General features: G+C 40.3%; 1 protein-coding gene across 1 annotated transcript in view; it reads left to right on the top strand.

The window, feature by feature from the left end:
- Window positions 1-25,734, top strand: part of megf6b (multiple EGF-like-domains 6b) — a 100,730-nt gene that overhangs the window by 9,264 nt on the left and 65,732 nt on the right. Inside the window, exons 4-5 of the mRNA XM_041033902.1 lie at window positions 1,614-1,718; window positions 19,307-19,429. Of these exons, the coding sequence (XP_040889836.1) occupies window positions 1,614-1,718; window positions 19,307-19,429 (228 nt within the window). The remainder of the gene's footprint in view (window positions 1-1,613; window positions 1,719-19,306; window positions 19,430-25,734) is intronic.

The raw sequence follows: 25,734 nt of genomic DNA, 5'->3' as shown, positions 1-25,734 counted from the left end.
CCAGGTCATAGTTATCCTAAGGGTTGATTTGAAGGCAACTGGACTTCAGTTCTCAGAACTGATGAAGGTCTTCAATTTTAGGTATTTTTTCTTGATAAACAACTGTTTATCAAATAAATTATTAAAATTATTATTATTTTGTTTAATTTTTTGTTGATTGACTGAATGATTAATGAAGTGATTGTTTTAGCACTAGATGCGATACCTGTTCAGTTCTCTTCATTTCAGGCCTTAATTGTAATGTAAGAGAAAATTCTTTTTGCGGCAAGGCAGCATAAAAACATAAAATATGATTTGAAAACACAAGAAGACATTTGAAGACTTGCTGCTACCATACTGTCAGTATAAATAACAATAAACGGTTCATGAGATAAAAGCAAGAAAAATAACAAAGATAAAGTATAAAATCTGTTGATGGGGTAAGATGAAATTACACTGTTTTTGTCTGAGCTATCCTGGGTGCACTGATATCATCACTATGACCATATATGGCCAATAAATGGCATCAGAACTGGCAGCACCTGGTGTGATGATTGGTCATGCCACCTCTGGTTGGATTAGACGGGCTGAAAAATGTATATCTGGCAGAAGATGTTCAGTGAAACTGGCTTTCAGAGGACGTCTCCACAATCATAGGAGGAGAGGACTGGCATTTAAATTCCTCTTGTGATTAGCTGGACCGTGCTTTTTCACTCCCAGTGTCCACATGTTGCCAGTCAGGAAGAGCAATGATAGACATCAGTCCTCTGGACCTGTCATCACTAAGCACTGTACTCTGCCCAAGAGAGTGCAAACAACAGGCCTGGCTTAAACAGCTGTCTTACTTCACAGGCGTATTAGCCGCAAAACGCATCAGATACGCATACAGGCAGGCAGACTTCAGCACACATGTACTGTACGTGCACACACACAGTTTTAGGTGAAGGACTGTCATGATTAATGTGAGTGTATGGAATGCAATGCAACAGAAACCTCTGAGGTGGATTCACATGTTCTGAGCTACCTAGTGGCTTTCACTGTTTATGCATCCTGGATTCTTTGAATTTCACGTCTTAACGAGCGAGAGCAGTTTGACTTAAAGGGATTTATGGATGCAGGGTCAGTGGCTCCGAGAGATGGATGAGCCACACTCACCCTGTGGCTCTTTGATTTTTACTCCCAGACTCACACAGGCACGTTTTTATGGTCACTGCTTGTGACAATGATCAAAAGTTCACTTAGTCAATCCAAGTCATTCGCAGGTAACATTCTCAAGGAAAGGGGCTGCTTTTCCTGTGCAGGCTGTTACTGCCAAGTATGTTAAACACTGGCTCTGTGAAAATGGAGTTTAAAAATTTCTTTCACTTGGCCAAAGGCCTGCCTCTGTGCTCAAAAAGAGCCCAGTGTTGGATTCCTCCTACATTGGTTAGTGTGAATGAAGGAGAATCAAGGTTCCTCTTTAGTCAGGAGTTAACAGGCCGATGATAAGGCTCTGATAGAAAGAGGTCAGTGTTTGAAACTGCAGATGTTGACATCTCTTGACAACAACCAGGTGTCTCTGCTTTGCTCACCTATTTTTTTTTTCCCCGTCTCTCTTCTCTTACCGCCCTACCTGTCCACATGGATACATGCAGCTGTGTGTAGCTACGGTGTGTGCTTCAATGGGGGCCGCTGTCGGGAAGGATCCACCCAGCTTTGCGACTGTCCTGCAGGATTCAACGGACCCAGCTGCCAATACGGTGAGTAGCAACACGCTCACAGTGTTTCACAGTCTTTTTGTCTTTGTGCTCCATTTCCTCTTTCTTACTTAAGCAATTCTTTGGTATTAGAGTGCATAAATAAGGCATTATAATTATATCTTTTTGTTTTTATCAATAGAATGATGTGAAATGAATCTATTCTCAGCATTTTACCCATTTCCTATCACTGTCAATGGGCGCAGTATGAAGTTTGAAAATTATCCACAGTAAAAAAAAAAAAAAAAAAAACTCTTCACAGACTGATTGAACCCCAGAGCAGCTTTCCATTTGATTAAAAACATCTTTTTGGCTTTGTTACTTTTCTGATCCATTTCAGTCAGCTCTCCAAGCCTCCCTGCTGAACTCTGTTTGAGTGATCACCTTTCGCTTTCAGTGAATGGGAATCTCCTCACATCAGCAGTTGGCTTCTTTACCAGCAGCCTCAAGTATTTTATCAGCAACTCCATTGTTGAATTTGAGCTGTTGAAGTAAAACAGTGGAGGATTCTGTTGTTTTTCTGATAACACCACCACACGACAGGAAATTCCTCTTAGTGTCAACTTTTTACCAGAATCATCCATCTCTCACTGCCCTCTGAGACGACACAAACTTTTTTGTTGCATAAGCCAAGTTCAGACTGCTGGGACGTGGTCTGACCTGACTTTACGCTCTCTGGCCAGCATTCAGGTTCTCCCAGCTCATCTCTAAATTACCGACGTCTCCATCAACGCAAAATTTTCTTTGGCACAATAGATGTAGCTTCATGACACCTCTTAGCATACAATACATTCACTCTCAGCTTGGCTACTATAGGACTCATGATCAAACCTTGGGAAATACAGCACTGACAGTCCCTCTATATGATCTGAGCTCTCGGTGGTAGCTAAGCTGACCTGGCTTACTTCTGATTACTTCATGCTTGAATGAAAGACTTAACCATAGGGACAGAGGATCCATGAGCTCACATGCTAAATGAAGTGCTGCTTAAGGCCATTGGGTGCCTAAATAAGCAGGACCTGATGGGCCTAATGGAGGACTTTTAAAAGATTGAAACCATCTGTTAAACAAAACAAAATACAGTGTAGGTTTACCTAAAATTAAGCATACAAATATTGCTAAAAGTAGTAAACTCAGCGTCAGCACAGAGGAACCAGGTGGTTGGATCCTCAAGGGATGAAATTATGTGTCTGAATGGCAGGTATCTGAGTGCTTTCATGTACTATATGTATGTTATGTATAGTACAATGTTTGCCCTCCATGATCTCCACAGTAGCAGCTCATCAGTCATTGTGATCAGAGCAGTGCTGCATTTTTCCCTGACACATAATGATGTATCATTGTATGGAGTGGCGAGGTGAGGGCCAGTGCACTCAGTGGGGTACGATGCCCGTCATCCTTCACTCCTGACCATGAGAAACAACGTAAGGATCCTGACCTCTTCTAGACTCTGCTAGACCTAAATCATAAAAAATGTAATTGTTAACCTAATGTTTAGAGGAGCAAGACCGGATGAGGCAGAGTGCACAAAAGAGAGAGAGTCAAGAGTTGTTGTTATAGGTAGTCCCTTAAATGGATCTTCAGTTTATCAGAAATCTGTCAAAATATTGGTTCGTCAGTATAAGACCAAGAAAAGTAAAAGAGGAGGAAAGAAAATATCTGTGCAGCAAGATTTTATTCATTGGTCCAGATTCTGAGAAGGATTCCTGTTTCCGACTTCCAAACCATCCCAAAGATACGAGAGCGTTAACACGTCAAACACATTTATTGGAAGAAAATACATTTTTATCAGATCCAAACTAAATAATTAAATCTTATCAAATGAAAACATGTCTGTTCCCTGCTGTTTTGGCTTTAGAAAATATATGGTGCTATTGAAACTCAAACAGTTTTGCTCATCCTGTTCCCACATTTTAATACTTTTATTTATGTTCTCATTTTAAAATATCAAGCAGAGCATAAATAACAAAAATCTGGCGACCCATTTTCTAAGTCTGATTATTTTTCTCCTTTGTTTATGACTTAAGAACAGGTGAGAGAAAAAAATTGTCAGGATAATCTTTCTAAAGTTTCTTATTTTTTTTTCATCTACGAAAACCAGTGAATGAAGCCAGTGTTTTTCTTTTTTTTTATTTTGGGTCAGGATTTATCTAAGAGTTTGTTGTACTCATTTTGGCCACAGTTATGTAACATTAAAATTAAATCGCAATACATTTCTTGCCAAAAGAAAGACATGATACTAACATTACACAACCTGCTAACACACAATATATGTACCTTGTGTACCCTGTGTGCAATCTCGAAAGATTAACAACACTTGTAGTATCGAGAGCAACCTTATTATGAGACAGGTGTATGCTGTTGCCTTAACCTAGATCATGTTTCCAATACTCTCGACACACACATCCCACGTCACCATCATTTTTTGAAATTCAATAATTTCCCATCCCCTTCGGTTTTGCTTCCAGGCGGCCTCTGAGTGACACTGTCTGATATCAGGGCAGACATCACCCCCCCCCCCCCCCCCCCCTTTCATTGAGATTTGTCAGCATTGTTCTACATTGTGAATGATAGCTGTCATCAATGGGCACCTAGGGGCCCTTGCTGGTGGAGAGCTATGCGGCAGACCCCCACGCCCTCATTCTCCCTCTATTGGAGGCTATCAGTCCGTAAACACTGTGGCAGTTATATTGCCCTGTGATTGGCGCTGAATGGGTTGCTGGACGAAGGGTGTGAGGCTCCGAGTGACTCCGCCTGACCAGGGGCAACTCTTGGGATGATGGGAGTGGGACACAGCTGTCCCTTTTTTTGAGGTCCTGCATGCGCCAAATACAGGTCATGTCAGTGTCAAGAGCCCTGAGGGCAAGAGGAATAGCTACAGGCCGAGTAGCTGCAGCTCACTGGCGAAAGAGCAATAACATCACCTCTAATGAATGACATTCATTGAGTGACGGCTCTGATATATTGTTCGGCTATTATGAGGGACACTCTGCGGTGGTCAGGCGAATTTTGTTGTAATGCTATCACTTTCTTGAGCCCCGGATAAATAACCTTAGTGGTTGCGTAGATGAGAGCACAGCGCTCACATGGGCTGCTGTTAAATTTCAGTTACGGCTGTGGTCCACATGCTTCACACAGCTTTCAGTCACTGCTTGTTCTCTCTTGTCATGTTTACGTAAAAGCTGAAACCACAGTGGAGGATGTGGCCGAGGACGAATGCGTGGAGCTGCACTTCACTCAAAGATTCACTCATCATTTAATCACTTTAGACAGTTCTCGGCAGCATTCCTCTGCAATCGCATGTGGTGATATCCCCTTGAAGCACTTTTGATGTGGTTCCTCCATGTTTGTGTACAGCAACTGATGTGTGTTTATGTCGTTCAAAGGGGCCAATTATTGCCCTGCTCGCAATAGCTGTAGGAGGCTGTCATCTGTTTGTCTTTTTAGTAGCATTGTGTATCAGTGATGCATTAGACAGTAATTGTGCCTTAACTCTGTGGTAAAGCAAGGGCTTGTGCCTCAAGGCTCTTCTAGTCATTTCAAAGATGGTAAATCCCAGTTTTCTGAACTTCTCAAGCCATGATACTGTCACACGGTATGACAGAGTAGCTCATTTAATGGTTGCAAAATTTGACATAACTGATGGAGACTTCTGAGGATAAGTCATTGTACTTGTGTAAATTATCCTGATACCAACAGTTTTAACAAAGATGGGGCACATGTCATATTTAATGTTGCAGAGAAATACTTAAAATTTGAAACCAAGCTTTCATGGTTTTAGTTTTTTAGTTCAGTGATTAGTTTTTTTTTTTTTACCTTTTCTGAAGTCATAGGTACCTGTGAATATCATGTTTTTGTATCTGCTTTGCTCTGAAATCCTTTTAGAAAACACTCCATCTTGTCTATATCCAATGGGATTTAGTCACTTGGTGTCTGATGTACTCAGTATCCAGCCTGTCATCAGCAGACAAGTGGTATCCTCTGGGATCAACAGCTTCCAAGGCTTTTAGACCTCTGGCAGGGCAGATGTCTTCATACCAGCTGACATCTGGGCTCAGCCACAGACACACGGACAGACAGACAGACAGACGCACAGAAAGACAGGCAGACTCTCCTTGTAACGTGAAACTGTACCATCTTAGTTCAAGAATCTTGAGATATCTCAGAGCTACCTCATATATCCTCTTCTGAGGTGGAGGGTAAAATGAAAGTTATCTCAAAAACATAAAACTGATGGATTGTGTAATAACTTTATAAGAGTTATTTGACACATATATGAGGAGTCAGTAATACTAAAATGAAATCCTTGAAAGCAGAGTGAAAAATGTTCCAAATAGACATCTCCAGATGGGGAAAAAATACTCCATATTCATTTCCCACAGGTTCAGCACATTTCATAGACTTTTGTTTGTTGATAATGTCAGGATCATTGACTGTGAAATGTTTTACTGAAAGAGCTCTTTCTCTGTTACGGTAATTGTGTCTCATTTTAATTTTTTTTTTTTTCATTTCTGAACCGTTAGCTCATATCTTGGCTGGGTTTGGGGTCATTGCAATGCCAGGAGGGCCAGCATGTTCTCAGCATCACTCAAGACAGACCCTCTACTGACGGTTATCATCATTATCATTGTTCTGTAATGTATTCTTCAAAGCAGGTTCCCAGGCTTGTTTTCTCAGTCACAGTCATGCTGGACTTTGAAGCTCATCAGAAACAACATATATACAAATAAAAAGGAAACTTTCAATTCTATATCATTTATTTTTCCTTTTTAAAACCACAGACCACAGCAAAGGAGCAATAACAATTTTAACAAAACAGATCCTCTTCTGTGAAATTGTATCGATAACACCTTTTCGCGTTAACACATTGTCTTAAAGACCAGAGCGTGCCATAGTTAAGGGCAGAGATGGAAGTTGGAGCCTTTTTCCAATAAAGATTAACAACACCTACGTTTTCAATCTGTCCTCAGCGTTTTAGTTGGGCTTATAAACAGTTGACTGAAGCTCTAAATAATGAGGTCAGTTATTTCTATGGAGCCTGTCAGAGCATGACACAAATCCTCCATAGTCTAGTGGCCGAGGTGCTGAGAAAAGACACAGTGGGAACACACTGATACCACAAAGACCAAACGGCATCAAAAACACTGCATTGTTTTAGTAGAAAATAACTTTGTGCACTCACTCAAGTATTGTACCCAAGTGCAGTTTTGAGGTACTTCTACTTTCAGTATTACCAGTTTATGGTATTTAATACTTCTACACTAATGTTTTTTTGGTTTTTTTTTGCAACTGTAGTTCTAAGTATTTCTGGATAATGATTTCACATTTCTGTTTTTGAGCTGCACTGTAAAACTGGACACTTGTTAGCATGGTTACAAGGTCAGGACAGCAACCCTGGAGCTATTGTGGGAATTCATTGTCTTGTTATAGGACACTTGTTGAGTTGTACACAAACCTTTGATGTTCACAGACTTGACTGAGGGTCGTCTTGAATGTGTACAAAGAAAGACCTGTAGACAAAAACAATTTAAAAATCTCATAGGTCCTTGTTTTGCAGTTAAAAATAATGCGGGTAGAGCAGCTTATAGATTTTTAACATGTCATCTAGTCATCATATAGGACAGCTCACATATGATTTAATCATATCATATCTTCTCTGGTTGCTTCTGTCCTTCCCTGACTGTCTTTCTTCATTGTGTAGAACAGTTTTCCAGAAGGTTTCATTTGCCAGGAAAGTATGTGTTTCAGTTTATCTTAAGACAGGGATGAGTTTGCGTGTATAGCTGTAGTCAGTGATGGTGACTTCAGATGTTGCTCTTTGCAGTACCTCTGTCCTTCCTCTAATAGCTGTCTTACTCTGCAATTACTTAAAGTTCAACAGCGGTCTCTCCTCAGACTGACAGTCCAGCAACCTGTTGTAACTTGCCCTTTTTGTCACCCCTCCTCTCACCTCACCTCACACACACATAGACACAGTAAATTGTCTCAGCAGCTCATGGTGAGGTTCTGTAACAGGTCCATGTTTGTTGAATTTGGATAAATGTCCATCTCCTTCCTGCTCACAAAGAAGTTTTCCTTTTTTTATTTGTATTGCACGTTTGTCATCAAAGGTTTACTCCTGCTTAGTCATGGTAACCACTGTAGCACATTAAGGCCAAAAGCGACCAAAAATGCGGGTGGTTGTTGCTTGCACAATGTCAAATTCCAGTTAACACATTAGTGGCATGTTGGGCAGAAGTTTATAAGTGCTGTGATTTGAGTGCAACAGGGCAGTGATGTGATCTTTGATAATCTCTTTAGCCTTTCAAAGTGGAAGATCAGAAGTGATGTGCTTAATTAAGCTGATTTATGTGACAGCAGTAACTTTTGCTGACTCCTTTGGCACTGAAGATTGCAGTAGAGCAGAAAGGTTAGAGGTCAAGCCAGTATGAGGACCCATTCTGTGGCTTTTCAGAGCAGGGCTGGAACATCCACAGCTGGACTCGATGGCTGCGAACAGCAGGGATGCTACACAGCATCACTGCTGCTCATCGAGTCATTTAAAGACTGACGGTGACATGAGGCAACAGCAGTGACACAGATGGTATCTGTCATGTTTAGGGGACGCAGGTCATGTTGTAAAAGAGAACATCCCTTTTACCGTATGGTGAAATCATTTCACACATGTTGCTCACCCTGGCAAGGGTACAAGTTTGACTGTCTGTTGATGGGAGATGGTGAGGAAACACTTTTTTTTCTGCAGCTAAATATGGTATGTATCTGCTCCATTCATGTCTGAGGAATGTAATGAGAGAGGTGCTTTCTGTATGACCCTCCCCATTGTAAAAATAAATCCCTTAGCTCTGAGTCGCATTGAATGGTTTTTACTTGGGATCAAGAAAAACATTTGAGAAACCTCCATGCTGAGCTAGCTGAGCACTTAAGCGAAGAAGTGCCCCAAAATGAAAGACACATGCGTTCAGTGGTCTTCATGGCTGGAGATGGGACAGCCTATTTGCTTTAGCATTGATGTAGTACCTGATCACATTGGGATAATTAGCGGCTGTGGCTGATAATTTTATCATGCCTTCTTTGAATAAGGAACAGTGAAAGAAAGCACACTTTTTGGTTTGGTGTTTACGTCGACAAGGAGGTGGAATATATCCAAACATGCATATGGAGAATGTGAGATTTAAATCAGTGTGCTACAGATTGACAGGTATTTTATTTTATTTTTTTTTTTTAACTATTTTATACGCTTTAATAAAACAATTGCATTACAAAGTATCAGTGACCATTGCAAATCAACTTTCACTTTTGGCAGCTTCATCATAGCAGGGATTCCAGGAATATCACACCTTACATTTTTTACGTTTTCTCATTCTGTACATTAGAACTGGGAAAAGTTGAAAGACTTCAGCACTTGCCCATAATTCACTCAATTACCTTCCATTTTGGTCAGCTATCCAGAGCTAAATGTGAGCATGAAAGTCTGTAAAGTTGTGAGATGGCCAGCTGCAGCAGTTTGTCACTCATGATTGGTGTGTCCATCCTCCACTGAGAGGTCAAAAGGTTTTGGGCATCAGGGCATTAAGTTATATAACCCTTGTATAACGATCACCACATTTGTTTTATCTGCTCAGAATCTGGCTGTTATGCTTTTTAGAGCATATTTTAAGTGAGAGAGAAAAAGTTGTAAAAGTCAAATGGCTGATAATGGGATTGTAAATGTCTAGAAGGATCACAAGCACTCTAAACCATTCTCAGGGTTTCCCTTTTCCCCTCTGATGGGTTTAACAGGCTACAGCTAAAATGGCCGTGAACAGGTTGAAGTCTGCTTTTTTACTTTTACTTCGAGAGAATGACAACGTTTTAAGGTTTTAACCTTAAAAACACAAACAGAAGGTGAAAAATTTGTAATGAGAGCGCCTTTTTAAAACAGCAAACAAGGCCAGATGGTGACATAATCTTGCTATTCAGACAGTTTGATGTTTTTTTGTCACAACACAATTTTTCCTATCAGACATAAATTGGAGTTTAAATGGACCATTCACACAGTCACTGACATGTTTTCTGTTTTTTTTTTTTTTTTTTTTTTTGCCGTATGAAGGTTTAATCCGGTTCTTTGAGTATTGTTAGCAGCCAGCATAGCGTGACTTCCAGAGCAGCTGAAACGAAGGAGGCCTTGGAAATGTAGGCACAACTAGAAGCTCCTAGTTTTCTCAAACGAACTCCAAAGTTTTGTCCTGAACTCCTTTTGATTCTTTCAATACTTCTTTCTCTTTTCTTTTTGTATGTTTTCCTCAGTTCCCCGTTCTTACTTTCCTCTGTAAAACTAAACGGTAAGGATCTGTCTTTCTGTGGAAAGCCATCTGTTCTAAGGCTGCAACCAATGATTATTTTCTGCATTAATCTGTTTTTTTTTTTGAGTAATAATTCATTCTCATTTTTTTAGATGAGAAATAAGTTAAAGGCAACATGTGGCGTTTTTGACCTCTAGTAGCATTATGGAGGATTTTTTTTTTTTTACAACCTGGTTTTGTTTTGTTTGATGCACACACGATACACAGTCCTGCTGCCAGTTTCACACTATTCGATTGTTGGCAGAGTGAAAGGCTGGGAATAAGAAGAAGACTACAAGCTAGTAAACACAAATGTAAACAATGGACATTGTATTTTATTATTAAAAAAGAAACAACATGTTTATCAGGCCTCTAGGATACACACTTCTTTTTTGTTGAGTAATACTGCATGTAAACAAAACTTTATTTAAAAGAAAACTCCAACCAAAAATACAAGCAAGGGGATTGTGGAAGTTTGTTTTCTTTCCTGTTGCAACAACTGTTTGGTAACCCTAAAAGCATGGATCCTCAGTCAGTCAGCTGTCCCACCCTGAAATGTTTTAAGATATTTAGGCTTCGCCACAGGAGAGAGAGCAGCTCCGTGTTTGTGAAGTCAGAGAACGGCATCTCTAATGAGAGGGAGTACCTTTCAGTCAGAGGGCGGGGTGCATCCTTGCCCACCTACCTGCCATTGCATCCTGTGCAGCACCCTAATCTCCCGTAATTGTGCTGAGTCTGGGCTCCCACCCTGTCTCATTAGACTCTTTACAGCATTCCTGATGAAAGGTCGCTCCTGGTCATGCTGGGGGCAAGGGCATCAAGTTTGTGCAAATTGGCAGTGGCAAGAGTCTGGAAAATACAATTTGAGGAATAATCAGCGTGGGCTTATCCCTTGATCTGCTAGTGGTGCCTTGATTCTCCTTATCTTTGCTGCCTTTTAGTTCACTGAAACTTCCATATCTTCTTCTAATTTAGCTAAATCCGTCTTTGCTGCCTTTGTTCCTCCTTATCAGCTCCTTGTGTATTCCACTAAGCCAAACATTTCACTTCTAATCTCTGTTTTCCCTCCACCTACGACATTATCTACTCTGTTGTGTATTATCTCCATATGGAAGCCACTTAGCCTTGGGGAACATACACCAGAGAGTGCTTTCTTTTTCAGTGCACAGCCAACATCTTACTGATGTTTCATGAGGTGTGAAAAGCAGATGCTAATCAAAACAAAATGTAACGAGACAGCTACAGTTGACTTTCACGTGTCAAGGTTGTTTTTCTGAAATCAGACTGTAGTTTGAATCTTATTACTGTGCTTTATCCTGTCTTCATGTCAGTATAGATATATATATGATCAGGTGTTACTAAGCAGCTGGTAGCCAAGCAGCTGATGAATGAGTCTCTGATGGCCAAACATGAAGCGTTCCAGTGTGATTTCAGTGCTCTGCCTTAATTAATTTGTTTTGTATGTTCATTTAAATCTGTGGTTTCCAGCCTGGGAGCGGGACTGGCAAGATGAATCTGAGAGGTTGTAAAAACGATCAGCAAGCTAGGGAAAAAAAAAATCAAGATTTGTCTTTTTCTTTCTTGTAAAATATTGGGTAATTCTACCTCTTTAAGTCTTTTAATATATTCAAATGGTCTGATAAGGTGAAAATCCCACCTTGCTTGAAGGGCTCACAGCTTGTAGAAATGCGTAACCTTTGATGACAGATCCTCAGTTGACTATGTGTCTTTTTAAATAGCCACAAACTGAAACGGATCTTAATGCATTCTCTGTTTAACTTTTTATTTTCATTATTTTGAAGTTATGTTGCTAAAAGGTGTACTACTACTGGAGCTTTAGCTAGTGTATACTATGCAAATAGAGCCCATTGCTTCTGAACTACACATACCCGCGGGGTTATGTATTTGACTGTTGTTCCTTTCAACTTTGAACAACTGTGAAACCATGTAGTGTCACACTTGAGCATCTGAAGCAATAATGAGAGCCTCAGTGTTTATTCCCCCCTGTGCACCTTGAGCATGACAGTCTGTCATGTATCTGCCACCTTTTGCCCTGCAGGTAAAAGGCTCTGGGCAACTTTCCGTCCGCTAAGGCCCTGCACATACCACTGCAGCATATCTCATACATGTGACCTAGAGGGAGACGGGCTGGAAACCACAACAAGTAATTTTTGGATTCCTGCTGGCCTCCATGTGTTGTCCCAGGCACTCAAAACTCCTGGGTCAAAGTTGGAAAAGACAGGTCCTAACAGGTATTGCACAGCTCGAGCGCGCGCAAAGGGTCAGAGGGCAGTCCCTCAGGTCTGCGGGGTATTTGTTCCTCCTGTTCGTCTGTGTAGATCATAAATTGTTATTGTGGATACATACATTTGTGCAGCTGGCCTACTTTTTTCTGGGTTGCAGCCTATAACTTTTACTGACAGTAAAAATGAGCGACAGAAGTCAGAAACCATTGCCTTTCCAAAGGCTTCTGAAGGGATAAGACTTATGGCTCTATGAGACATCTTCCATCACATGTTCATATGACAAAACAGTGCTGTGAGACAACTTTTGGACAGTCTTTACTGACATACAACACTCAGATGTCTAGTTTGAAGTCTGTTACTGTCACTGATGTGATATGAGCGGGCTGTGTCTGGGACTGAAGGAGTTATGGTGGTCACAGTAAGCTGTAGCAAAGAAGAGAGAAAAAAATGAAAGCTCACAGGAATGAGAGGCAGCTGGCTCTTAAGAACGGGGTATGCCATAACATATAAACATACGTGAGTACCTGCACAGCGCTCTAACACACTCCCCCTGCACATGTGCACGCACACACTTGCAAGATTACCTTGCAGTGCAGTGAAATGGATCATCAAAACAGGGATTAGAGGTGTTCAGGACTCAGCAGAGCAGAATGTTCACTTAAACAAACTCAAACACTGGATTTTAGTGTCTTTGATGTCGCACTTAATTCCCTTGTGGTCAAACAGGCACAAATAATAAAAATTAAGGCTCAGTGGTCAGGGTAATAAGGTGCACCGAGACTACCGTGTCGCTTGATTGATATTTTTACCCAGGAGTCAGACAGCCTCGCGGTGTTTCTCTCAGCACAACAGTCTGCTGCTTGTCTCTGGTTTCTTGTCAACACTTGCCTTGGGAAGAGGAGCCGAATAACAACAAAATACAACTGTTTAAATTGGCAGATAAGCAGAGAATTTAGACTTTGCTCATCTGCGTTTTCACATGAGAAATATACAGCAACAGAAAAAGCAAGTACCTCGGCTAACTTTAACAGGCTGGAACACCTTTAACAGGCAAAAACAATTCAAGGTCGCGTTGTATTTCCTAAATATAGCAATAATTTTCTGAATTTTACCCAGATCTGTTGAAGAATGATTAGTTGCTTGGCTTGTAAAACATCAGACAAACGGTGACAAATGGCCCTTACAATACCAAGCACCCAACGATCCAAAACCCCAAAATATTTACCTTAGAATAATGTAAGACCAAGAAGAGAAATGATCAAGCCATCAAATGACATTTTTGCTTGAAAACGACTTAACTGGTTGCTTATTGTCAGAATAGTTGGCGATTTTTTTGTTGTAAACAACTGATTCATCAACAACTTTATACTTCAGGGGAGTGTTTTTTTTGGCTGCTCCTTAATTGTAAGTGTCTTGTAAAAAATATTTTTAAAAAAGGAAATGGAAGCGTTGTTTAATGTCTGTACTGTAATACCCTTTGCTCCATGGTGGGACAAACTTGAGACGGAATGCTAATGACTTCATGGAAACATTAGAGGTTTGTTAATTGAGGTACAGACGTCTTAAACATCAGTGGATGTTTAAGACGTGGATACACATCATAGAGGTCTGTGTGTGGTTAGTCGTTTGTTATTAAAAGGGGGACATTTTTTAAAACTTCTCTGGTTCCAGGAAAGCCACACCACGTCCGAACGATACTGCCACTTAACAACAACTCAGCTGCCACACTGGCCACAATTACAGGGCTTCAGGAAGAAACCCGTACCCAAAGCTGGCACTATGAATGCATGAAACAGGACGAGGGGAGGAAATTATTGGATGCTTAATACAGCATACATAGTTTTCTGGTGTAAGTCAGTGCGGTGAACCAGAGTGAAAGATGTCTTATTAGAGAGGGCACTTTGACAAGTAAAGCGTGGTCTTCTGTGACTTTAAATTATGATATTGTGGCAGCTGTGTTTTAGTTACATGATGAATGAGAGCAGAGCTGAATCAAACGGTGTCAACTTAATAAACATCCAGCCGCACATCTTGGCTATTATTGGTGTAGCAGGAGATTAACAGCAGGGGGCAATGTTGAACTTGAGCTGATTCCTCACAGAGGAGAATGAAAGAAATACATGCATGCAGTTTTCAGTTTTGTGTCGTATGACCTACCAAATAGTTTTGTTCATTTCAGTCAACTGCGTCTGAAAATCTGAACAATCCTTGCGATCAGCTTGAATCAAAAAAAAAGCTTTGCCTCCTGAAAAAAAGTGTCAACCACTTTCAGTGATGCATTGATCTCTTCTCTTGTCTGTTTGCAGCCTACCTGTAAATGTTCACAGGTAGGCTGCAAGCACAGATTCAGCACTCCGGCAGAAAAAAAGCACTACAAGGAAACTTGAAAACTAAAGTACTTACACCATGTAGACACTGTGACCCAAACTGCAGAGGTAATGCTTGTATAAAACATTTTTAATGTATCTTGGATTCCCATGATATTTGACTCCTGGAGCAGAATATCCATGTGAAATCCACAAGGAGTTATGGAGTCCATAAAATAACTTTTGTGAGATTGACTGAGCATATTTCACCAGTTTATCTGTTTCACTTGAGCTCCTGGCAGAAAGCCTTGTGGTGCTGCCTATCAGGCAGATAAAGGAAACATGTCCTGTACAATAAACATTTTAAGGGTCAGTTATACTGAAGGTCAAAGGTGAGGATGAGTTTCCTGTGGAAGAGTGTGAAGTAAATTGTCAGTTCCAGTTCACAGATGGTTAGTTTGTTAGTCGGACAAGATGTGGTTGACTGCTTTTCACCAGCCCCCGCATGTGCAGGACAGGTCGGAGAAATCATCACCTGAATGAAACCTCTGACTCAAACGTGTCTCATGGCGCCTCTAGCCAGTCCCCATCTTTATAGCACCTGGTAAATAAAAGCAGCTGTGAAGACTGCAGGGAATGTAACCAGGAATGAACACTAGCAAAGCACATTATTACACCAGCAGGCTTTTTAGATCAGGGCACTAAAAGGAAACAGGTTAGCCCTATTCTCAGCGACCCCCACCCGCCCCCCCCCCCCCCCCCCACCCCCACCCCCCATTCCTGATCCTCGATGAATGCTGCAATTTTCCGGCCCATGACCCCCTGAGATGATATCAGAGGTCTGGTGGTTTTTGTTGGCCCAGTCTTAGCCCCTCGAAGTCTGCCGAGACATTAGCCTTGTCCTCCGGGGAGCAGTGGCTGTCGTCCTTATCGCAGGAAGTCACACAATACAGCAGAGGAATGTAAACCCCCTTTGCTGCAGCTGAACTTGCAGAAACACAATCAAAAGTTTTAGTGAAGGTTTTTTTTTTTCATTCTTCACCTGATTGCTTTGGAACAGAGTGTCCACTAAAGGGAAATATACAATTTTCCCCATTTTACAGATGTGTTTTTGTTTTAGAAATCAGCTCACAAGAAGACATAACAGCGCTGAGCAGTCTGTCTCTCACCCATAACAATGTAGCTGAGATTTTGTTGTCTTCATAGAACAATGCACAGAAACTCCACCTTCATACAGGAGCAATTTCAAGAGGAAAGAAAAAAATGAAATAATGTAAGCAGAGGTGGTCATGGCTTCAAGCAGTGTGTGCCACCTCTGCTATAAAACCCTGCATATAGAAACCACTAACTACAGCCTCCAGAATGGTACAAGGATGAATCAGCTCTTCTCTGGCAGTCAACAAAAACTACATTATCATCTTCTAGTTCTGAAACCATTAGTCAAATAATCAGTTAATTGTTAGTGTATCTGCAATAGTTGAAATTAGATTAAAAACAAGCATTTATGTCATTTATTAAGCACAAATGACATTTTTTTTTTTTGCTTCCCGATGTTTGGGTTTTTTTTTTTTTGTTTTAAATCAGTATTTATCAGTTGAACATCATTATAAATGGAAACTCTTCTATTCAAAAACTAGTACATTTAAGATGTCACCTCAGGCTCTGGGAATGTTTTTCACTAGTTCCTAAAATTAAATTGAATAGTTCTCCCTCCACTTTCAGTCTTTCTGCTGAGCTAAACTAACTGGCTGTTGGATGTAGCTTCATACTGAGCGAACACGACAGTTATATCAATCTTCTCATCTGACTCTTGGCTACAAAGCGAAAACATGTTTCACAAACTGTCAAACTAATCCTTCAGTTGATCTATCAAAAGAATATTTGACAGATTACATTAACTAATAGGATATAGATCGGATGCGGGACTGTAGGAGAGTAGGTAATAGACTCTTCACTCGGTGTATAATGTTTCACTGATAACATTTCATAAACAAATCCTCTGATTTCTGCACAGTGTGAATCCTTGAGGGCTGAAAGGGACCTGTGGTCTGTTTACCAAGAGGTAAACCAAGTGGATCCTTTTGCCAAATATATTACGCATCTGAAAGTCCACCACATGGCGAAATGGTCCCATGCGAACCTCACTGCATGAGTTTGACCCTGATCCTTGGCCTTTGACACTGACCTGGAGGCATGAATTGGGCTGTAGACATACTACTTTGTTTCAGGCATCTGATCTCTTCTTGGAAAATGTGCACACCAACCCCCGCCCCAGCGGTTCAGGTCAGGGGGAAGAAACCTCAGTGATCTGATGTTCACGGGAAGGGGCTGATCTTAAAACACTCCTTGTTTTGAGGAGGCTACAGCTCTTGTTTCGTGCCCTTAGTTGTGTCTGATCATGCTGCTGGAGGCTCAGTGCGGTGATGGATAGCTGGATGGGAGAGGGTGATGTATGGTAAACTGATCTCACCATTGCCCCCTGCAGTCAGGTGAGGGTGTAGCCTCTGTTTCAACTCAGGTCATTGAGTTTAGCATTCAGGGAAAATGACTTTTATGGCTGGGAATGTTTCTGTCTTGAAATTAGCCTAGTGTAAACAGTAGTGTAGTGCAGAGATATAGTGATTTGAACAAAAAAAAAGTACTCTTTCCATGTTGCAACCACACATCATCAGTAATTTGGTTTATCCGTTTTTGTAACTATTTATCGATTTCCAATGTGGTCCTCGTTGTAAAAGAAAACAAAAGCATTAAGACAATGCAATTTAAGATACTAACACAATACAAACATCCTTAAAGTACGTGACAAACGTTCATTTCTTTGCATGGTTTTTCACATATGAGTTTCTTTTGCCCTCTAAGCATGATTTTGGACTCACTAAACCCTGAATACCTGAAGGGCAAATAAAGAGAAATCCAACAATTCCAAGTCCATCATATAAACGCTGTAATGCTGATTGCTGTATCAATCCAATGTAGACATTCAGTTTCCACTTTTGCGTTTCATATTATCCTCCTGACCCATGGCAGCTCAACATTCCTGCTTTCTTATTGGGCAGAAAGACTTGAAAAAGTGATGAGCGTGACACTGACCCCGGGCAGACCCCTCCCTGAGCTGCCACACAGGTGTGTGGCCTCAGGGGGTTTGGGGGTAGACGTCCTCACAAACTCACACATGCTGCAGATCTCACCACTGGATCCCTCAGGGTTTTCAGTCCTGCCCTTGACTTCGGGTCGCACTCTGCTCAGTGACCATCATCTGTCTTCTTTAGTCTGGTTGTTTCTGTGTAATTTTATCTAAATCTGCTGTTATTACAGTACATATTTTGCAAATTAAATGAAGTGAACTAAAAGGCAGGCACCCTCTCTCACCCCAGACTTATAAAATCAAGCCCTTGTTATGCAGTGTCCAAATAGAAATCAGTGAGCATCCCACATTGGATCTTTAGCAGCAGTTTATCTGGTCCTGCTAAGAAGGACTGGTGTAATAAATTAATAGGAAATATGTTCACATTGTAATAAAATGTATTCTTGTTTAAGTTACGATTACACGTTGTATGCAGTTTAGGTTTTATGACAGTTTTTAACACTTGGCAGTAAAAAGAGTGCAGTGTTTTTGGTGTGAACATTTCCAGATGTTGTAAACTGAGAGGGAAATCGTTTAATTGGCTGGTTAAACGCTGGCATCACAAAGTACCAAAATTTTCTAAAGGGGGAAAAATGTTCTATAAAGCAATTTTCTTTGTATTCATACTCTTCCCTCTGTACAGTAACTCTCCGCTTTTATGGACATGGAGAACATTTACAAGCTGATTAGTGCCAAGTGAATGCTCCCTCCTAATTTTCTCCATGGCTTTCAGTTTTCAGTCCAAGATTCCTTCTGCTGGTATGGCAAATGAAACAGCCCAATGTGATCAAGTTAAAAGCTATGTCGTGAGCATAATCTGTCCTGACAAACTCCCATATGAATAGAATTTAATGTTAATGCAGGCAATGTGCGTCTGTGTCCTGAAACCACAGCGTAAAACTGAACAACACATTGTTCCTTTCATTCTCGATTTTAATGTCTCCTCATTATGCAGATATTATGGTATACGCTGAACTGTCAGCACCTGTATCTGACCCCAGTCATTATGTGTAGTTTGGGAACTGGAGGGAAAGATTTTATCTGGTTTAGCTGATGACAGCTTTGGCAGAATAAGCAGCTGCTGGAGATGAAATGGAAAAACTGTGACTTCTTGTGGAAGTGTTTTGGAGGTCCTGCATGACTAACAAACACTAGTCCTGGTGTTGGAGGAAGTTACAGACAATGAGGACAATATGTTACTGCAGTATATTTCCTTTTGTCCCACTCAATTTATCACTTGATATATTTTTACTCTGTTTATTGTGTATTTTTCCTCTTTCATTTCCATTGAAGTTGGTGCTGAGGAGACAAGTATGAGGATGCACAGTTTTCCCACTGTAATTCTCATGAATTTCCAGGGACTTGAGCATTTTCCTTTCAAAAGTTGGACACAAATGTATTTGTGGAGGACATTTAAAACTTAATCACTCTTAAAAAGGAAGGTGCATTCCTTCTTAATCTTTGCCACTCAAAAACAAAGCCCACACCAAGCATTTTAAACATCTTTGACTGTTCTTTGTTTTTCCTAATTTCTGTTTTTGGCTGCAGTTTTAATGGCAGCACAATTAACTTTGTCCTTGTTTCTCCTCATCAGATGTGAATGAGTGTGAGGAGACCAATGGAGGCTGCGAGGCGCTCTGCTGTAACACCATTGGAAGTTTTTACTGCAGGTGTCCTCCTGGACAGAAACTGAATGAAGATGGCAAAACATGTCAAGGTGAGTACTGTTGTATTTGGATGCTGAGATGGGCCGCTTATCAATTCTAAACAGGCACGCCATGAATTTTACACATGAAGACCACTTTATTTGTCAGGAGCAGTACATTTAATCTCTAAAACAGTTGTATAATGGAGTTTTTTAACCTCAGGGAATCAGTTATCTGTGTGTTAAAAACTGAGATTTTGAGTGCATGAGACTGATGCGCGCAAGAACTAAAAAAGAGATAAAACTTATCAAAAGATTTTTAAAAAGAAAAATAATTTGAAAATAAACAGGATAGAATAAGACTAGATAAAATAGATGAAAGACAATAACAAATATAATTGATGAGAAGGAATAGAACATTTTAAAACATGCATGCAATAAAATAAGTAATTAAATGAAACAAATATTGGCCATAAACATAAAGTTAAAGATATAACTTTTGTGTCCTTTTTATTCTCTATATTTATTTTGCCATTTATGGAGTTTTGTATTCATTTTTTATTTGTGACTCAGTGAGTGCAGATCCCGCACTCAGTGAACATCAAAACCAGATCATCTTACCTCAAATGAACCACAGTACCACGTCTTTTTAACTTGTACACGGAAGATGATGGAAATAATCTTGGCATTTGCTGTTTTCATAAATCAGACTGTACTGTGGAAGAAAGTGCAGCTACCAGTCTGTCAAGAAGAAGCCCATCGTCTCTGACGCACAGTTCACCAAAACTTTGCTTCTTCCCAACATTTTCCCATGAGGTTCCTTTTTGCTCCATCAAAGTTTGATGTTTCTGATTAGGGAATCTGTGCGAGTGGTTGGTTTAATCAAAATAATGATTCCTCTGTGCAGCAGCCAAGCCTAGAAGAGAAACGGAGTGTTCGGCAGCATGGCTGTCTGCTGGAGGAACCAGTGAGAGATCTGATCCAGGTCACGGTTATTAGGAGAGTTGATGGGAACGTTGTCACAGCTGGCTTTCATAGCTATCTGCCCCTCCACCACTGGTGTATATTGGAGAAAAACAGCTACCCACAGCATTAATGTCCTAATTGTCTGTAATTGGCAGGAGTATTAACAGAGGTAAAAGAAGCTGGATGGATAGTGTGGATATTTAACTTAGTGCTGCATGTGTGGCACGGCGTCTTTGGAGAGTGATCAGCTTTCTTTCTTCATGACAGCCTGAAGCTGGGAGGGCCGGCAGCACAAAACCTATATTAGTTGGGATGAAAGACAACATCCATTCAGTTAGCTGTTAAGAATAGATGAGTCCATGGAGTTTAACCAAACACAACCACATTAATACTTTGGGGTATTCCTGTCCTTGGAAACAAGCAATGTTTTTTCAATGAAAGACATGGGATGTTAAAATGCCGATTTCCTCAGGCATCGACAAGATATGAACAAATACATCTCTTGTTCAGAACAAAAAAAAACAAAAAAAAACAAATTTACATATTTATTTATGCATTAAAAAAAATTGGTATGAATACGGTAAACAGCATTGGTACAAATGGCACTGATCATTGTAGAAGAGGCCAACATCAACTGCTGTCATGCTGAGTTCAGTATAACACTGTCAACATTTTAGCCGTCATGCTAAATGAACTTTACAGCTCAGACCAACACGACCGTGAAGGTGGGTGCCAGTTCCTACCACCTGTTGTAATAGTGAGAAACATCTTCCAAAATCAACAGGTATTAAATGCTCAGGTTAACCCTGAGAGCAGGAAGGTAAGGTTTTGTTTTGGGGTTTTTTAAGAAAAACATCTCACTGTTGCTATGTTCTGTCCTGGATTTTTCAGATTTTTCTATATACATATTATTTTATTCTATTTTTTTTTTTTTTTAAACTCTGATAAGTTATTTTACAGCTTGGCTCTGAGCCTGTCATCTGTCTTCCATGCCTGCTTGAGTTGCTTGTTCTCCTCTCCTGCCTGCCATCACTGTCCTCATAATTCTGATGTCTGCACAAATATGCATTTTTATGTGCGATGTATTCAGAGCTGGGAATATTGTTGGCGTGTGGTGTCACAAAAAAGGATCCGTATCAGTTTCTGCTGGTTTGGCTGAGCCTAAGTGCACCTCAGATGGTTGTGGCCTGATGTAATGACAGTACAGGTGCATGTTACAGAAGCTTTAACGTTGCATTATAAAGAGGAAAAGTCATAAGAAGTGAACCTCATATTCATTGCCTGTTGCAGAGGTCTCCATGGGCCATTTCTGGTCAGATGAGGGAAGTGCATGACCATGAACATGCTTTGCTCTTTAGAAAGCTGTATAAAGTGCTGTTGTAGTCCTGCTGATGTGTTTGGATGTATGCGTTGGCAATAGATGAGAGAGCACAGTGCTTAGCTCCCGAACAGGCGATTTCACTGCAAGGCTCATTCCTTTCTCAGATGTTTGGATTAAAAATACTGAATCTGACTTCTGGCACAAAGGAAAATTTGGCTTTTCTTTGGTGGCAGTTTTTTTTATGTATATATATATGTCAGTATCAAAAGAAAAATATAGACAGCACATCCTTTAGTCTGCTCACATTCTTTGCGCTCCAGCACCTGAGTGATGTACAGTCATAAATCCTCACTTTTTATCTCATAATATTCTTTGAAGAGGCAGTAAAATACAGTGGCATTGTAGTAATATGTAGTAAATCACTCAGGGAAAGAAATAAATCACTGCTGGCTGGTAAAATGTAGAATTGGTTATTTGTAGTTCATGCAGTGCTGGATGTACCTTTACTGCAATAGAGAGTTTAGGCACGGGGTGAGAGGAGAGTGTGGGGATAAGGGGGAAAGAGAAAGAGGAGGGAAAGGAGGATCTTTAATGTGATGGACATTTAGCTTTTGTAGAAGGGAGGCTGAAACAGAGAGGGAGAAGGAGGGAGGGAGGGAGACAGAAAAATCAGGAGGCAGAGTGAATGAGAAGTAGTTACCATGTAACTTCAGAGCAGGAGTCTTTACAGGAGAACTGGTCATTCATTTAAATAGTTCATAGTTAATATCCTGAGCAAGAAATATTCTGATACTTTTGTTTTTTACAGCACTTTTTTTTTTTTAATTTTTTAAAAGTCAGAACCTTTGAAAAGTAAAGACTTTATTCTCCTGCCATGGCTTTGTCATCAGGATGGTGGATTTTCCTCTTGGTATCAATTGATGTGATGGCTTGTCTGACGTCTGCTGCATATTACCCACACATTTACTACAGAAGAATTTGCTATAGGCCACACTGTTACCATGGACACCATGGCTACAACACGGGCTATCTGGCGGCAGGTAAGTGATGATTTCACAGCCAAAATGTAGATGATGAAGATGGACTGTCGGTCCATCTTCAAGAGGGATAGTTTGGGAAAAAAAAATTCAACTGTTAAACACAGAAGAAAGTAATGCTGTCATTTTTATAACAAATTAGTTTTTCTTTTTCAGAAAAGTAGAAAACACTGCCATATAAATGTCAGAGTTCTGGGTGCACATATCTACATCATTTTGACATAGAGTAGGACTTACAGTAGTCAGAGTATTTGTTTGTGCTGGGTCACGGCTCAGTCAGACTGGTTAATCCATCCTGCTGATAATGAGTCTGCTGTACGTGCTGTCTGGCACTGCCCCGATAACTTCTCCTCTGATCAGAGCAGGGGAGGGTCACTTTTATCAACGGAGATTAGAGCACATGAAAACATTAAGTATGAATCATAAGAGACACTTTGTAATGCCAACACAAACACAGCTAGATACCAGATGAACTGTCGACAGATTATGACCGAGTATTTCTTTTCATGTTTGGCATGAGTTCAGCACTCGGGGATAAATGCACACGATGAAGCATGTTTTACATTTATTACTACCATATTTCTGATAATCCCTCTGATCTGCTGCTTTACTTAGATGTCATTCTTGGAGATAAGTCAAGACTGTTCAGAAATAATTTGTCTTCTACTACTCAATAAACAAATCACCCATCGGAAACCAAGCAAAACAGTTTTCCATGAAGATGACACCGTGCTGTAGGTGTCTGTGGGCATAAAATGAATGTGCCTTCTGTAAAAGCCAACGGCCGCTGAGGCTTTGGCTCTGAATTGGAGAGGGATCATGTTCTGGATGTAGAAACCAAGCTGGAGGGGATTCACTGACTGTGCGCTGCAGTCGACAGAGGAACAGCAGCTCCGCAGTGCTGGAGACATTTCATGAAAAACCAAACCAAAGGACGACATGCAGCACGGATGGAAAAATGAAAGGAGGGCTCCTGCCAGCTTTCCTGGATGAAGTGAAGCTGAAGTTTGGCAGCAGAGAGATGAAGAAGAGGAAAGTTTAGAAGCTCATATCTGCCCCAAACACTACATTTGAAGATGTCGAGGGATATTACTGGGAGTAGACTGGGTTCAGCCGAAGGATATTTCTATAATTCAGCTGTCTTGGGCTGGTTTCACTGGAAACATTAAGCAAGTACTGTAGATTTCAGTCCCCTTGGGCTAATAATCTGCATTTCTGTCCATAATCCTAATCCTGTCCTTGTTTTTATTGTGAACAGTAGAATCAGTGTTTCATGTGTCATATTAATGACTGAGAGGTTATAATTTACAACTCTGCTTTTTCTCCTTCATGTACTGTAACATGAGGGTTACTGGTTTGGGGTCTTGTAAAGATCTAATTTATGAGTAAATCACAGGTCACATACTGTCTGTGTGTACTTGTGTGAACATGAAAACAGCGATGCAGTGGTGTGTAATGTGCACGATGAGGATCAGATACAGGTTGTCTAGCTGCCTCCAACCCATGCAACGTGACACAAGCACTATGGAGGCCAGATTCTGTCCATCTGTTACAAAGACTTGGAGATTCATATTCCTCCATTGGCCATGAAAAATATTACCTTTTTATATCAACAATGAATCAAATGACTGTGTGTAATGTGAATGGGCTTGCTTGTAGCGACAAACTGATAAATCCACCGAACTCTGCTGTTCCCCTCAACTCTACTTGGCTTTTTAGCATCTTTCAGCTCATTGTTTTGGTTTTTCCGGACGGAAACTTTACATTTTTTTGTTCACTCTCAGTGCTCTCATCAGCATTGTTTCCTGACAGAACAAGCAGCTGCTTTTTATTTTTAAAAATGCAGTGATAAATAGCTGAGCATTTAGCAGCTAAAGAGCTAAATATTTCCCACAGGAGATGGTGGATGCAGAAAACAGCTAAAAGGAGAGTGAATATTGGACTTACATTCACCAGGTGGACAGCAACACAAAGCCAAATACGTGCTAATGTTACTCTGCATCTGATGAATGCGTGAACAAGCAGCTGTTTGCTAATAGGTTTGCAATGTCAACTTGAAGGGTAATTATTTATCAGTGTTTAGTGTTTCAGTAGTTTACATGGTGTGATCGCTAGTCTTCAACTTCCAGTTCAACAACAATAAAAAAATAATAATTTAAAACTGCACAGTATCAGTAACTATAACAGTAAATATAAACATCAGAAAATGAGTGAAATAATGAAATAACTATAGACAACAGAAACTTAACTTATGAAAACAGAAACAAAACTGTCAAAGTAATTTACATCAAAAATAAAATAAAATCGATCGAAAAGGATCCAGAACAGCAACAAATAAATAAAACATCTATTAATAATTTTGTAGGGATATTTATCGCAGGGATAAACAATATCTTCACACAATTTCCTGTCACAATTTAAATTGCGCAGGAGGCAGGGTGCACCCTGAACAGCCACATACAGACAATTTTACACACATTCACATTTATGGAAAGTTTACTCTAACCACCATGTTTTTGGTCTTTGGGAGGAAACTGGACTGTGTGGTATAAAATAAAGGCGACTGTATATATGTATTGCAAGTTATTCACCCCACTAGGGGAACATGACTGTCTATTTATTCTTTGTGGGGGGGGTTGCACTGTGATGAACGTTGTGAAATAATTTATGGGGTTTGTTTAAACTGAACTGTTTAATGACTTGTTTACAGCATACTGCCCAAAGACAAAATGTGTGGTCTGTGACAGTCAATCTTTCAAGAGTTTGAACCAAATGACACTAAAAAAAACTGTTAACAAAGACAGTTAAAAGTAACATTCCCCATATTACTCCGCTAGTTAATCAAACTAGCTCCTATTCACAGGAATTCTTCTGAATTCTTGAAATAGTTGGTTGCTGAAAATAGCTGCCTGGAGTCAAGACTCTACAGAACAGCACATTTCTCAAGCAGACATTTAACTTGGCAGTGATGAAGAGTCTTTTATGATGTGTTAGCTGTTTTTACAGACCTCAACCAGCAGCCAAAAACTGTTCACACTCACCTTTTTAATGTG

This window comes from Toxotes jaculatrix, chromosome 3 (genome assembly GCF_017976425.1).
Source record: "Toxotes jaculatrix isolate fToxJac2 chromosome 3, fToxJac2.pri, whole genome shotgun sequence".
Taxonomy (NCBI): Eukaryota; Metazoa; Chordata; class Actinopteri; family Toxotidae; genus Toxotes; species Toxotes jaculatrix.
Note: the sequence above shows the minus strand (reverse complement) of the source record. Positions and strands in the feature narration are given on the sequence as shown.